This window comes from Haliotis rufescens, unplaced genomic scaffold, assembly GCF_023055435.1.
Source record: "Haliotis rufescens isolate VD_foot unplaced genomic scaffold, xgHalRufe1.0.p SCAF_5, whole genome shotgun sequence".
In the NCBI taxonomy this organism is placed as follows: Eukaryota; Metazoa; Mollusca; class Gastropoda; order Lepetellida; family Haliotidae; genus Haliotis; species Haliotis rufescens.
This window is the reverse complement of record NW_025964223.1, coordinates 49,824,152-49,840,026: the sequence shown is the minus strand read 5'-3', so window position 1 is coordinate 49,840,026 and position 15,875 is coordinate 49,824,152. Positions and strand designations below refer to the sequence as shown.

General features: G+C 44.4%; 1 protein-coding gene and 4 non-coding genes across 5 annotated transcripts; all 5 read right to left on the bottom strand.

The window, feature by feature from the left end:
• Positions 1 to 507: 507 nt before the first annotated feature.
• Positions 508 to 2,784, bottom strand: LOC124127572. Its single transcript, XM_048384013.1, has 3 exons — positions 2,517 to 2,784; positions 1,046 to 1,456; positions 508 to 771 (listed from the first exon to the last, which is right to left on the bottom strand). The coding sequence occupies exons 2-3, from the start codon at positions 1,445 to 1,447 to the stop codon at positions 763 to 765; spliced, it is 411 nt and encodes a 136-aa protein (XP_048239970.1). The 5' UTR covers positions 1,448 to 1,456; positions 2,517 to 2,784; the 3' UTR covers positions 508 to 762.
• A 2,161-nt stretch (positions 2,785 to 4,945) lies between these two features.
• On the bottom strand, positions 4,946 to 5,064 carry LOC125373577. The gene has a single exon (XR_007218420.1). It is a non-coding gene; the product is annotated as a 5S ribosomal RNA (ribosomal RNA).
• A 2,897-nt stretch (positions 5,065 to 7,961) lies between these two features.
• On the bottom strand, positions 7,962 to 8,080 carry LOC125373575. The gene has a single exon (XR_007218419.1). It is a non-coding gene; the product is annotated as a 5S ribosomal RNA (ribosomal RNA).
• Positions 8,081 to 10,977: 2,897 nt separating this feature from the next.
• LOC125373574 lies at positions 10,978 to 11,096 on the bottom strand. Its single transcript, XR_007218418.1, has one exon. It is a non-coding gene; the product is annotated as a 5S ribosomal RNA (ribosomal RNA).
• A 2,893-nt stretch (positions 11,097 to 13,989) lies between these two features.
• Positions 13,990 to 14,108, bottom strand: LOC125373573. The gene has a single exon (XR_007218417.1). It is a non-coding gene; the product is annotated as a 5S ribosomal RNA (ribosomal RNA).
• Positions 14,109 to 15,875: the final 1,767 nt, after the last annotated feature.

Here is a 15,875-nt window from a genome sequence, read left to right as displayed (position 1 = left end):
TTATTATTTCAAATGTGTTTATTCATCACGTAGACCCCTCATGTTCAGTGATCTAGGAGATGTGGCATTATAATAGAGATTGTCTTAAAAACATTGCATGATATACATATTGTGACAATTGCTTGATGGGAAGCTTGATGCAGTTTCATGGGAAGCCTGCGGGACTGAATTTGTGTCTTGTTGGGAATATGTAAAAAAATGGCTGGGACATTCAAACATCTAAATATATCATAGATGTCACAAATAAGTTAGTTTGTTGTTTAACGCCGCAATCAGCGGTATGTATATAATAATCGAGTCTGGACCAGACAATTTAGTGATTGATATCATGAGCATCGATCTACGCAAATGGAATACGATCACATACATCCACCAAGTCAGCGAGCCTAACCACCCAATCCCGTTAGTCGGCTCTTACGACAAGCATAGTCGGCTCTTATGACACGCATTGGTCGCTGAAGACCCATTCTACCCTGATCCTCACGGGTCTCAATTAGAATAAGTAAGTAGGCAATATATATTTATTTCAAAGTGGATAATTTTGTGACAAAAACAGACTCAGTTTCTCCCGTCTTTGTCTCGTTCTCATCTTCGGCATCCGCGAAGACAGGGAATTTCGCCGGCGTCGGCCGACTGTTCACGACTCGGCTCCCATAACGTCTGGTGGGGGGCTCTATTTTGTAATGAGGGGGCTGAACATCAAGCTTATCTTCGAACAGTTTCAGCAACCCGTGGGCATACAGGATAAGATCCTCTGCATCATCAGGGCATCTGTTACACGCAATCGATTCATTAAAGTTAGAATTGTTGGAAGTAAAAACGATTTTTTGTAAATCTGACGAGGAAACTTGTACGTTTGAATAATGGGTTCTGATGTATTTCAGCAAAAGTCCAACAGTTTTCTCTATCATAGTGTTTCCTGAGAGCGATGTATATTCTTTGATATATCTATCCTTGACACCTAACTCTTTCGAAAGATTTTCTAAACATGTTATGCTTTCATGTAAGTAGCGCTTGTGTCTCTGCCGTTCATTGGAATCATTACCACACTTGGAATGTGTTGAGGGTCAGGCACTTGGTAGATAGGCCCCGGCGTCGGCTGTATACGGATATGACTGCTACTCCTGGGGTCTGTCAGGCCCAAGAGGGTGGTGGGTGCGCGGGGGGTGGTCAGTCGTGTCGAGACAGAGTAGTCTAGAGGGCTGGGTATCATGTAGTTAGTCTGTCGTCTACGACTCTTCTGGGGTCCTGCTTCTGAATGTGAGGATCGTGGCTCGGGGTAGAACACTGGCTCGTCCGCTGTTGTTGGGGGACTTTCAGGAGTATGGGCTTCACTGTGCTTTCTCCCAAACAAAGGCCTTGACCCTGGTCTGCTTGAGCCTGATGTGGAGATGCTGGAGGTTGAACCGGAGTACATCACGAAGAGCTTGGTCAGGGGCAAACTCATATGCAGTCCCTGAAAAACGATATGAAGACAATTCTAAGCAATTCTAGGCTAGTTTTGAAAGTCCTAGATTTCAAATATAAATGAAGAAATTCTCTGGGGGATCAGTTCTATTTTATAAAGTGAGGGGCAAAATAACTATACCACTCAGTTGATTTAATATGTTTGATATTTAATTGAAAATATCTTGAGTTAGCTATATTATAACCAATTAAAACTTTTAAAAATTAAAACAAATGAACCAATTTATTTTTACACCAAATTCTAGCCACAGTTTACTGTTTAGAACAGTAGTAGGAATGAGTGACGGTAAAATGGACCGCCTGTTAAATTTAATTAGGTCAAATTTTTAAACATTTTCATGTACACACTGAAAACAACAGGCATTTTTTCTTTTCCCCATAGTTTTTTAAAAATATATAACTTACCAAAACCAAAAGCAAATAGTTTCTTTTCGGAGAATAATTGTTATTAATGGTCAAGGTCTCCATGGGGAAGCGCATGGCTGTACATGGAAGACCCGTGTCCGATTCGTCACATGGAGAAAATGTGTGAGCCTTTCACATATGTTTGGGGTCGGTCGGGTAGCCTAGTGGTTAAAGCGTTCGCTCGTCACGCTGAAGACCCGGGTTCGATTCCCGACATGGGTACAATGTGTGAAGCCCATTTCTGGTGTCCCCCGCCGTGATATTGCTGGAATATTGCTAAAAGCGGCGTAAAACCAAACTCACTCACTCACTCACATATGTGTGTATGTATGTGAGTGATGGTGCGATTGTGATGGTGTGTGTGTGTGTGTGTGCGTGTGTGTGTGCGTGCGCGCGCGTCCAGTCTAACCGTTCACAAGTCCAATAACTGTGGATAAACCCGTGTCAAATGACAGGCAAACAGAGACGTATACCGAATAAAACACACTGTTTTAATGGATTGTAAAAGCCGATAGCAGCATTGTTGACAATACCTCCACCACTATAGGCGTCGTGCTGTACATGACCTCCAGTCAAGTAAAGCATAGCCGTTGTTAGATCATTACAAACCCGCTAGGTCTATAGCGTTGTAAGGAATCACGTACCTGCCTAGCTGAATAAATATCCCGGGGCGAAGGCTAACGACACTACTGGAAGGACATCTGCGATAAGGATTGCAGAGAACAGGGTGCCCACGTGACGAGTCAGTATATATTTGTCTCACATATGGCTGCCTCTTGCAGTTAACTCGATAGTTGACTTGGGTCGTGGCAATGGTTTGAGAAGCATACAATGCGTCGTCAGGAGGTATGTGGTTGAGTTGCTGGTAATTAAACACTGAGCGGGGTTCCAGACAACCCGTAAGATCGTTTCGAGTCAGTGAGCAAGTTGTTGCCCTTGACAACGGGTAAACAAAATCAGTAGCAAGAACGGAGGGGATTATGATAATATATACTCAAGCACGATTCGAAATCGTTGTATTGCCTTCTGATGCACAAGTACACGCACGAACACACACACGCTAACGCATGCACGCACAAACATACACAAGGAGCAGTTTTCGCCAAGCGAAATAATTGTATGGCGTGATATCGCCGGAGACAGTTAAAAATCACAATCTTTAGCCCCATATCGGCACTCGACATCTTGGATGTCTTAAAACAGACAATGCTGTATTTGGTGTATATTTACAGGGATAAAGACGAGCACTTGTAAAACATGAAGTAAAACAATGGTCCCGTGAGTGTTGCTATGGCCAAATGTTTTACTACCTAACAGTGTTGTTGAAATTGAAACTTTCCTTGATTAAAAGTGATTATTCGGATACAAATACACGAAAAAGCACACGCGCTTGTAAGCGTGCAGCTATCAGCCGCAACAAGCAGGGTGTCTCCTCCGACGTCCGCGCCACCTTATCTGTGTAGGCAAAGAGATGTGAGCCGAGACTTAACACGAACAACATCAAGACTGCTTTGAAAAATGGAGTCAAGAACGGCGCACTGAAGCAATCAAAGGGAACTGGAGCCGCTGGATCATTCCGTCTTGGCGAGGCAAAGAAAGACGAAAAACCCAAGAAGGCTAAGGCAGCTGCCAAACCAAAGAAGGCTGCCAAATCCCCCAAGAAAGTCAAGAAGCCAGCTGCTGCCAAGAAACCCAAAACAGCCGCTAAGAAGGCCGCTAAGTCACCAAAGAAGGTGAAGGCTGCAGCCAAGCCCAAGAAGGCGAAGACACCCAAGAAGGCAGCAGCCAAACCCAAGAAGGTCAAGACCCCCAAGAAGAAGGCAGTCAAGCCAAAGAAGGCTTAAGCTCTCATTGTCACGCCTTCGCTCCACATTTCTGTGGTCCAAAGGCCCTTTTCAGGGCCATCCAAATACCCCAAAAGAAAACTTGAAAACACTGATAACAAAACAATAAATATGTATATTAGCAGTAATAAAGTGCAGGTTCTCGTGATAACAGAGATAACGTGGCAGCAACACCCACCACGCACATAACACACATAGGTGATGTTGATAAAGGTATGTCAGGGATTTTATTGTGTGTGTGGGGGGGGGGGGATGGGGGGGTGGGGTAGTGTGTCTTCACACTAATGACTGTTGTTATGCTTGTTTATTAACCCCCCAAATGGGTGTATGTTGGAAAGTGGGGCGATTAGTGTCGTTGATATATATAATATCCTGAGTGCAGACTTCCTATGTGTGTAGCTGCACATGCACGTTGTGTTCAAAGGTGTAAAACGGCGATAAAGGCCAGACATCCACGGGGTGTTTTACCGACACACGCCTCGCCTGTGCACGACTTTTCAAATAGAGCGCCAAGAGTTGTGCGCCCTTGGTCGTGTGCGTTTCGCCTAGCCCCCTACCTGCAACATGTCACATCTACCTGTTGTATGGCGAGAGAAATGTATGGAAATACTTTCTAATAAGTCTAAAGTACGTTTGCCAGCGATCAGCTAGAACGGGGAACATAAAATAGCTGGTTTATCACACAGTCGCGTCGTTTTTTTTTCATATTTTTAAAGCGTGTCAACAGTGATCAGCTTGCTCACAGCTTTCAAAATACATTTTCCAGCAGCAAGCCAGTGAACTCCTATTGACAGGCGCTCTGTACGATCTAACTCTTTCTCCTTTTCTTATCTGTGTAGGCAAAGAGATGTGAGCCGAGACTTAACACGAACAACATTATAATTTTACATGTATATATTATATATTCATGCTTTGAAAGTAAGAAAGTAAGTAAAATAGTCAATTATCGGTGCACGCAAACACCTTTATGTGGCGAAAAGGACGTACATGCCTTCAGAATAGTTGACGAGTTGGGTGAACTGACAACTGAATATGATCACATGTATAGTGGAAAATTCCTTTCTGTAAAGGTATGTAAGAATACATGGCTGGCAGCTATGTCTTTGAGCAGACATGCATGAGTGGGGCCATTTACAAGGAAATAAAAGTGTATGATTACATCAGATGTGAATGAGGCAAGTGCACCTTATGGTCGAAAAAGAAAAAAAGTGGGAATCGCACAGCAAAAATGTCTACTGCACCCGGTGTTCCCAGGCGGTCACCCATCCAAGTACTCTCCGGGCCCGACGTTGCTTAACTTCGGTGATCGGACGAGAACCGGTGTTTTCAACGTGGTATGGCCGTAGACAATGCTTGTCGGCAAACTTTAGCTACATATAGCCACCACACATTGGTAAACAGACATTGCCATGAAAACAGCATGCTCGCGTTTTCAGCGGGTTCAGTAGACATGTTGTGTTTGTTGATTTATGATGTATATTTACAGGGATTAAAATCTAGCCGTTCTAAAAACATGTGATCACTGTTTAACACGAGGCCCGGCACACTCGCTCACTCGATCCGGCCTTTCGTCTGAAACATTCACTTTTCGTTGATGGATGGTAGCCTATATTGTTCTGGTAAAATTAACATCCAAACGACGAAGACCCCTACTAATATCGTGCTATTAAGACAGGCAAAAAGACTTAATCTGTGACGACCGATCGAGTGATCTAAACACCAATGTATATATGTTACTGTTCGGGGCTTCGCGCCCTAGCTGCTTGTGTCCCGAGATCCTCGTCTTACTAGACTGTTTTCCTGAAAGTAAAATCCCCGTTACTTACTTGTTATGACAAAGTTAGTTTCAACTCTAATTGAAGTGACCAAAATTATGTCTCCAGAAATATAGTGTCAAATGTTTTCTGTTGCAAAATGGCGAAGTCGTCAGAAAAACGTGCTTCATTGTCGTTGTTTGAAAGCTTGTTCTAGCTTATCATAGGCAATACTGATGAGTGTTGTGTTTTACTTTCATAGTTAGATATATTGAGAATTGACAGGCAACGTTTAAAATGCATAAACTTGAGTCTCAAGGCTAAAAATGTGCTTTTGAAAGTAGCGATGTCTACATTTTAGACTGGGTCGCTTCATTGGAAACAGCACGTGTGGCTTTGAACTTCACCCGTGAGCGTTGCTATTGTAACCGAAATGTAGCCAAATGTTTTTACTACCTAACTGTATTGTTGAAATTGAAACTTTCCTTGATTAAGAAGTGATTATATTCGGATACAAATACACGAAAAAGCACACGCGCTTGTAAGCGTGCAGCTATCAGCCACAACAAGCAGGGTGTCTCCTCCGACGTCCGCGCCTCCGGAGTATCAGCCGGGCTGTCTGTGGGGAAGTGTCATTCGCTCTCTGTGCTTCTCTCGTAGCTGACGTGAATTTTTACCACTCAAACTTACCACTATGGCTGATGCTGCTGCTGCCCCCGCTGTTGTCAAGACTCCCAAGAAGAAGCCTGCTGCCAAGCCTAAGAAGGCTGCCGCACATCCTACCTATTTGGAGATGATCAAGAAAGCTATTTCAACCCTGAAGGAGAGGGGTGGTTCTTCCCGACAGGCTGTTCTGAAATACATCTTGGCCAACTACAAGGTTGGTGACAACCAGGTGGCCATCAATGCTCGCATCAAGACTGCTTTGAAAAATGGAGTCAAGAACGGCGCACTGAAGCAATCAAAGGGAACTGGAGCCGCTGGATCATTCCGTCTTGGCGAGGCAAAGAAAGACGAAAAACCCAAGAAGGCTAAGGCAGCTGCCAAACCAAAGAAGGCTGCCAAATCCCCCAAGAAAGTCAAGAAGCCAGCTGCTGCCAAGAAACCCAAAACAGCCGCTAAGAAGGCCGCTAAGTCACCAAAGAAGGTGAAGGCTGCAGCCAAGCCCAAGAAGGCGAAGACACCCAAGAAGGCAGCAGCCAAACCCAAGAAGGTCAAGACCCCCAAGAAGAAGGCAGTCAAGCCAAAGAAGGCTTAAGCTCTCATTGTCACGCCTTCGCTCCACATTTCTGTGGTCCAAAGGCCCTTTTCAGGGCCATCCAAATACCCCAAAAGAAAACTTGAAAACACTGATAACAAAACAATAAATATGTATATTAGCAGTAATAAAGTGCAGGTTCTCGTGATAACAGAGATAACGTGGCAGCAACACCCACCACGCACATAACACACATAGGTGATGTTGATAAAGGTATGTCAGGGATTTTATTGTGTGTGGGGGGGGGGGGGGGGGGATGGGGGGGTGGGGTAGTGTGTCTTCACACTAATGACTGTTGTTATGCTTGTTTATTAACCCCCCAAATGGGTGTATGTTGGAAAGTGGGGCGATTAGTGTCGTTGATATATATAATATCCTGAGTGCAGACTTCCTATGTGTGTAGCTGCACATGCACGTTGTGTTCAAAGGTGTAAAACGGCGATAAAGGCCAGACATCCACGGGGTGTTTTACCGACACACGCCTCGCCTGTGCACGACTTTTCAAATAGAGCGCCAAGAGTTGTGCGCCCTTGGTCGTGTGCGTTTCGCCTAGCCCCCTACCTGCAACATGTCACATCTACCTGTTGTATGGCGAGAGAAATGTATGGAAATACTTTCTAATAAGTCTAAAGTACGTTTGCCAGCGATCAGCTAGAACGGGGAACATAAAATAGCTGGTTTATCACACAGTCGCGTCGTTTTTTTTTCATATTTTTAAAGCGTGTCAACAGTGATCAGCTTGCTCACAGCTTTCAAAATACATTTTCCAGCAGCAAGCCAGTGAACTCCTATTGACAGGCGCTCTGTACGATCTAACTCTTTCTCCTTTTCTTATCTGTGTAGGCAAAGAGATGTGAGCCGAGACTTAACACGAACAACATTATAATTTTACATGTATATATTATATATTCATGCTTTGAAAGTAAGAAAGTAAGTAAAATAGTCAATTATCGGTGCACGCAAACACCTTTATGTGGCGAAAAGGACGTACATGCCTTCAGAATAGTTGACGAGTTGGGTGAACTGACAACTGAATATGATCACATGTATAGTGGAAAATTCCTTTCTGTAAAGGTATGTAAGAATACATGGCTGGCAGCTATGTCTTTGAGCAGACATGCATGAGTGGGGCCATTTACAAGGAAATAAAAGTGTATGATTACATCAGATGTGAATGAGGCAAGTGCACCTTATGGTCGAAAAAGAAAAAAAGTGGGAATCGCACAGCAAAAATGTCTACTGCACCCGGTGTTCCCAGGCGGTCACCCATCCAAGTACTCTCCGGGCCCGACGTTGCTTAACTTCGGTGATCGGACGAGAACCGGTGTTTTCAACGTGGTATGGCCGTAGACAATGCTTGTCGGCAAACTTTAGCTACATATAGCCACCACACATTGGTAAACAGACATTGCCATGAAAACAGCATGCTCGCGTTTTCAGCGGGTTCAGTAGACATGTTGTGTTTGTTGATTTATGATGTATATTTACAGGGATTAAAATCTAGCCGTTCTAAAAACATGTGATCACTGTTTAACACGAGGCCCGGCACACTCGCTCACTCGATCCGGCCTTTCGTCTGAAACATTCACTTTTCGTTGATGGATGGTAGCCTATATTGTTCTGGTAAAATTAACATCCAAACGACGAAGACCCCTACTAATATCGTGCTATTAAGACAGGCAAAAAGACTTAATCTGTGACGACCGATCGAGTGATCTAAACACCAATGTATATATGTTACTGTTCGGGGCTTCGCGCCCTAGCTGCTTGTGTCCCGAGATCCTCGTCTTACTAGACTGTTTTCCTGAAAGTAAAATCCCCGTTACTTACTTGTTATGACAAAGTTAGTTTCAACTCTAATTGAAGTGACCAAAATTATGTCTCCAGAAATATAGTGTCAAATGTTTTCTGTTGCAAAATGGCGAAGTCGTCAGAAAAACGTGCTTCATTGTCGTTGTTTGAAAGCTTGTTCTAGCTTATCATAGGCAATACTGATGAGTGTTGTGTTTTACTTTCATAGTTAGATATATTGAGAATTGACAGGCAACGTTTAAAATGCATAAACTTGAGTCTCAAGGCTAAAAATGTGCTTTTGAAAGTAGCGATGTCTACATTTTAGACTGGGTCGCTTCATTGGAAACAGCACGTGTGGCTTTGAACTTCACCCGTGAGCGTTGCTATTGTAACCGAAATGTAGCCAAATGTTTTTACTACCTAACTGTATTGTTGAAATTGAAACTTTCCTTGATTAAGAAGTGATTATATTCGGATACAAATACACGAAAAAGCACACGCGCTTGTAAGCGTGCAGCTATCAGCCACAACAAGCAGGGTGTCTCCTCCGACGTCCGCGCCTCCGGAGTATCAGCCGGGCTGTCTGTGGGGAAGTGTCATTCGCTCTCTGTGCTTCTCTCGTAGCTGACGTGAATTTTTACCACTCAAACTTACCACTATGGCTGATGCTGCTGCTGCCCCCGCTGTTGTCAAGACTCCCAAGAAGAAGCCTGCTGCCAAGCCTAAGAAGGCTGCCGCACATCCTACCTATTTGGAGATGATCAAGAAAGCTATTTCAACCCTGAAGGAGAGGGGTGGTTCTTCCCGACAGGCTGTTCTGAAATACATCTTGGCCAACTACAAGGTTGGTGACAACCAGGTGGCCATCAATGCTCGCATCAAGACTGCTTTGAAAAATGGAGTCAAGAACGGCGCACTGAAGCAATCAAAGGGAACTGGAGCCGCTGGATCATTCCGTCTTGGCGAGGCAAAGAAAGACGAAAAACCCAAGAAGGCTAAGGCAGCTGCCAAACCAAAGAAGGCTGCCAAATCCCCCAAGAAAGTCAAGAAGCCAGCTGCTGCCAAGAAACCCAAAACAGCCGCTAAGAAGGCCGCTAAGTCACCAAAGAAGGTGAAGGCTGCAGCCAAGCCCAAGAAGGCGAAGACACCCAAGAAGGCAGCAGCCAAACCCAAGAAGGTCAAGACCCCCAAGAAGAAGGCAGTCAAGCCAAAGAAGGCTTAAGCTCTCATTGTCACGCCTTCGCTCCACATTTCTGTGGTCCAAAGGCCCTTTTCAGGGCCATCCAAATACCCCAAAAGAAAACTTGAAAACACTGATAACAAAACAATAAATATGTATATTAGCAGTAATAAAGTGCAGGTTCTCGTGATAACAGAGATAACGTGGCAGCAACACCCACCACGCACATAACACACATAGGTGATGTTGATAAAGGTATGTCAGGGATTTTATTGTGTGTGGGGGGGGGGGGGGGGGGATGGGGGGGTGGGGTAGTGTGTCTTCACACTAATGACTGTTGTTATGCTTGTTTATTAACCCCCCAAATGGGTGTATGTTGGAAAGTGGGGCGATTAGTGTCGTTGATATATATAATATCCTGAGTGCAGACTTCCTATGTGTGTAGCTGCACATGCACGTTGTGTTCAAAGGTGTAAAACGGCGATAAAGGCCAGACATCCACGGGGTGTTTTACCGACACACGCCTCGCCTGTGCACGACTTTTCAAATAGAGCGCCAAGAGTTGTGCGCCCTTGGTCGTGTGCGTTTCGCCTAGCCCCCTACCTGCAACATGTCACATCTACCTGTTGTATGGCGAGAGAAATGTATGGAAATACTTTCTAATAAGTCTAAAGTACGTTTGCCAGCGATCAGCTAGAACGGGGAACATAAAATAGCTGGTTTATCACACAGTCGCGTCGTTTTTTTTTCATATTTTTAAAGCGTGTCAACAGTGATCAGCTTGCTCACAGCTTTCAAAATACATTTTCCAGCAGCAAGCCAGTGAACTCCTATTGACAGGCGCTCTGTACGATCTAACTCTTTCTCCTTTTCTTATCTGTGTAGGCAAAGAGATGTGAGCCGAGACTTAACACGAACAACATTATAATTTTACATGTATATATTATATATTCATGCTTTGAAAGTAAGAAAGTAAGTAAAATAGTCAATTATCGGTGCACGCAAACACCTTTATGTGGCGAAAAGGACGTACATGCCTTCAGAATAGTTGACGAGTTGGGTGAACTGACAACTGAATATGATCACATGTATAGTGGAAAATTCCTTTCTGTAAAGGTATGTAAGAATACATGGCTGGCAGCTATGTCTTTGAGCAGACATGCATGAGTGGGGCCATTTACAAGGAAATAAAAGTGTATGATTACATCAGATGTGAATGAGGCAAGTGCACCTTATGGTCGAAAAAGAAAAAAAGTGGGAATCGCACAGCAAAAATGTCTACTGCACCCGGTGTTCCCAGGCGGTCACCCATCCAAGTACTCTCCGGGCCCGACGTTGCTTAACTTCGGTGATCGGACGAGAACCGGTGTTTTCAACGTGGTATGGCCGTAGACAATGCTTGTCGGCAAACTTTAGCTACATATAGCCACCACACATTGGTAAACAGACATTGCCATGAAAACAGCATGCTCGCGTTTTCAGCGGGTTCAGTAGACATGTTGTGTTTGTTGATTTATGATGTATATTTACAGGGATTAAAATCTAGCCGTTCTAAAAACATGTGATCACTGTTTAACACGAGGCCCGGCACACTCGCTCACTCGATCCGGCCTTTCGTCTGAAACATTCACTTTTCGTTGATGGATGGTAGCCTATATTGTTCTGGTAAAATTAACATCCAAACGACGAAGACCCCTACTAATATCGTGCTATTAAGACAGGCAAAAAGACTTAATCTGTGACGACCGATCGAGTGATCTAAACACCAATGTATATATGTTACTGTTCGGGGCTTCGCGCCCTAGCTGCTTGTGTCCCGAGATCCTCGTCTTACTAGACTGTTTTCCTGAAAGTAAAATCCCCGTTACTTACTTGTTATGACAAAGTTAGTTTCAACTCTAATTGAAGTGACCAAAATTATGTCTCCAGAAATATAGTGTCAAATGTTTTCTGTTGCAAAATGGCGAAGTCGTCAGAAAAACGTGCTTCATTGTCGTTGTTTGAAAGCTTGTTCTAGCTTATCATAGGCAATACTGATGAGTGTTGTGTTTTACTTTCATAGTTAGATATATTGAGAATTGACAGGCAACGTTTAAAATGCATAAACTTGAGTCTCAAGGCTAAAAATGTGCTTTTGAAAGTAGCGATGTCTACATTTTAGACTGGGTCGCTTCATTGGAAACAGCACGTGTGGCTTTGAACTTCACCCGTGAGCGTTGCTATTGTAACCGAAATGTAGCCAAATGTTTTTACTACCTAACTGTATTGTTGAAATTGAAACTTTCCTTGATTAAGAAGTGATTATATTCGGATACAAATACACGAAAAAGCACACGCGCTTGTAAGCGTGCAGCTATCAGCCACAACAAGCAGGGTGTCTCCTCCGACGTCCGCGCCTCCGGAGTATCAGCCGGGCTGTCTGTGGGGAAGTGTCATTCGCTCTCTGTGCTTCTCTCGTAGCTGACGTGAATTTTTACCACTCAAACTTACCACTATGGCTGATGCTGCTGCTGCCCCCGCTGTTGTCAAGACTCCCAAGAAGAAGCCTGCTGCCAAGCCTAAGAAGGCTGCCGCACATCCTACCTATTTGGAGATGATCAAGAAAGCTATTTCAACCCTGAAGGAGAGGGGTGGTTCTTCCCGACAGGCTGTTCTGAAATACATCTTGGCCAACTACAAGGTTGGTGACAACCAGGTGGCCATCAATGCTCGCATCAAGACTGCTTTGAAAAATGGAGTCAAGAACGGCGCACTGAAGCAATCAAAGGGAACTGGAGCCGCTGGATCATTCCGTCTTGGCGAGGCAAAGAAAGACGAAAAACCCAAGAAGGCTAAGGCAGCTGCCAAACCAAAGAAGGCTGCCAAATCCCCCAAGAAAGTCAAGAAGCCAGCTGCTGCCAAGAAACCCAAAACAGCCGCTAAGAAGGCCGCTAAGTCACCAAAGAAGGTGAAGGCTGCAGCCAAGCCCAAGAAGGCGAAGACACCCAAGAAGGCAGCAGCCAAACCCAAGAAGGTCAAGACCCCCAAGAAGAAGGCAGTCAAGCCAAAGAAGGCTTAAGCTCTCATTGTCACGCCTTCGCTCCACATTTCTGTGGTCCAAAGGCCCTTTTCAGGGCCATCCAAATACCCCAAAAGAAAACTTGAAAACACTGATAACAAAACAATAAATATGTATATTAGCAGTAATAAAGTGCAGGTTCTCGTGATAACAGAGATAACGTGGCAGCAACACCCACCACGCACATAACACACATAGGTGATGTTGATAAAGGTATGTCAGGGATTTTATTGTGTGTGGGGGGGGGGGGGGATGGGGGGGTGGGGTAGTGTGTCTTCACACTAATGACTGTTGTTATGCTTGTTTATTAACCCCCCAAATGGGTGTATGTTGGAAAGTGGGGCGATTAGTGTCGTTGATATATATAATATCCTGAGTGCAGACTTCCTATGTGTGTAGCTGCACATGCACGTTGTGTTCAAAGGTGTAAAACGGCGATAAAGGCCAGACATCCACGGGGTGTTTTACCGACACACGCCTCGCCTGTGCACGACTTTTCAAATAGAGCGCCAAGAGTTGTGCGCCCTTGGTCGTGTGCGTTTCGCCTAGCCCCCTACCTGCAACATGTCACATCTACCTGTTGTATGGCGAGAGAAATGTATGGAAATACTTTCTAATAAGTCTAAAGTACGTTTGCCAGCGATCAGCTAGAACGGGGAACATAAAATGCCTTGTTTATCACACAGTCGCGTCGTTTTTTTTTCATATTTTTAAAGCGTGTCAACAGTGATCAGCTTGCTCACAGCTTTCAAAATACATTTTCCAGCAGCAAGCCAGTGAACTCCTATTGACAGGCGCTCTGTACGATCTAACTCTTTCTCCTTTTCTTATCTGTGTAGGCAAAGAGATGTGAGCCGAGACTTAACACGAACAACATTATAATTTTACATGTATATATTATATATTCATGCTTTGAAAGTAAGAAAGTAAGTAAAATAGTCAATTATCGGTGCACGCAAACACCTTTATGTGGCGAAAAGGACGTACATGCCTTCAGAATAGTTGACGAGTTGGGTGAACTGACAACTGAATATGATCACATGTATAGTGGAAAATTCCTTTCTGTAAAGGTATGTAAGAATACATGGCTGGCAGCTATGTCTTTGAGCAGACATGCATGAGTGGGGCCATTTACAAGGAAATAAAAGTGTATGATTACATCAGATGTGAATGAGGCAAGTGCACCTTATGGTCGAAAAAGAAAAAAAGTGGGAATCGCACAGCAAAAATGTCTACTGCACCCGGTGTTCCCAGGCGGTCACCCATCCAAGTACTCTCCGGGCCCGACGTTGCTTAACTTCGGTGATCGGACGAGAACCGGTGTTTTCAACGTGGTATGGCCGTAGACAATGCTTGTCGGCAAACTTTAGCTACATATAGCCACCACACATTGGTAAACAGACATTGCCATGAAAACAGCATGCTCGCGTTTTCAGCGGGTTCAGTAGACATGTTGTGTTTGTTGATTTATGATGTATATTTACAGGGATTAAAATCTAGCCGTTCTAAAAACATGTGATCACTGTTTAACACGAGGCCCGGCACACTCGCTCACTCGATCCGGCCTTTCGTCTGAAACATTCACTTTTCGTTGATGGATGGTAGCCTATATTGTTCTGGTAAAATTAACATCCAAACGACGAAGACCCCTACTAATATCGTGCTATTAAGACAGGCAAAAAGACTTAATCTGTGACGACCGATCGAGTGATCTAAACACCAATGTATATATGTTACTGTTCGGGGCTTCGCGCCCTAGCTGCTTGTGTCCCGAGATCCTCGTCTTACTAGACTGTTTTCCTGAAAGTAAAATCCCCGTTACTTACTTGTTATGACAAAGTTAGTTTCAACTCTAATTGAAGTGACCAAAATTATGTCTCCAGAAATATAGTGTCAAATGTTTTCTGTTGCAAAATGGCGAAGTCGTCAGAAAAACGTGCTTCATTGTCGTTGTTTGAAAGCTTGTTCTAGCTTATCATAGGCAATACTGATGAGTGTTGTGTTTTACTTTCATAGTTAGATATATTGAGAATTGACAGGCAACGTTTAAAATGCATAAACTTGAGTCTCAAGGCTAAAAATGTGCTTTTGAAAGTAGCGATGTCTACATTTTAGACTGGGTCGCTTCATTGGAAACAGCACGTGTGGCTTTGAACTTCACCCGTGAGCGTTGCTATTGTAACCGAAATGTAGCCAAATGTTTTTACTACCTAACTGTATTGTTGAAATTGAAACTTTCCTTGATTAAGAAGTGATTATATTCGGATACAAATACACGAAAAAGCACACGCGCTTGTAAGCGTGCAGCTATCAGCCACAACAAGCAGGGTGTCTCCTCCGACGTCCGCGCCTCCGGAGTATCAGCCGGGCTGTCTGTGGGGAAGTGTCATTCGCTCTCTGTGCTTCTCTCGTAGCTGACGTGAATTTTTACCACTCAAACTTACCACTATGGCTGATGCTGCTGCTGCCCCCGCTGTTGTCAAGACTCCCAAGAAGAAGCCTGCTGCCAAGCCTAAGAAGGCTGCCGCACATCCTACCTATTTGGAGATGATCAAGAAAGCTATTTCAACCCTGAAGGAGAGGGGTGGTTCTTCCCGACAGGCTGTTCTGAAATACATCTTGGCCAACTACAAGGTTGGTGACAACCAGGTGGCCATCAATGCTCGCATCAAGACTGCTTTGAAAAATGGAGTCAAGAACGGCGCACTGAAGCAATCAAAGGGAACTGGAGCCGCTGGATCATTCCGTCTTGGCGAGGCAAAGAAAGACGAAAAACCCAAGAAGGCTAAGGCAGCTGCCAAACCAAAGAAGGCTGCCAAATCCCCCAAGAAAGTCAAGAAGCCAGCTGCTGCCAAGAAACCCAAAACAGCCGCTAAGAAGGCCGCTAAGTCACCAAAGAAGGTGAAGGCTGCAGCCAAGCCCAAGAAGGCGAAGACACCCAAGAAGGCAGCAGCCAAACCCAAGAAGGTCAAGACCCCCAAGAAGAAGGCAGTCAAGCCAAAGAAGGCTTAAGCTCTCATTGTCACGCCTTCGCTCCACATTTCTGTGGTCCAAAGGCCCTTTTCAGGGCCATCCAAATACCCCAAAAGAAAACTTGAAAACACTGATAACAAAA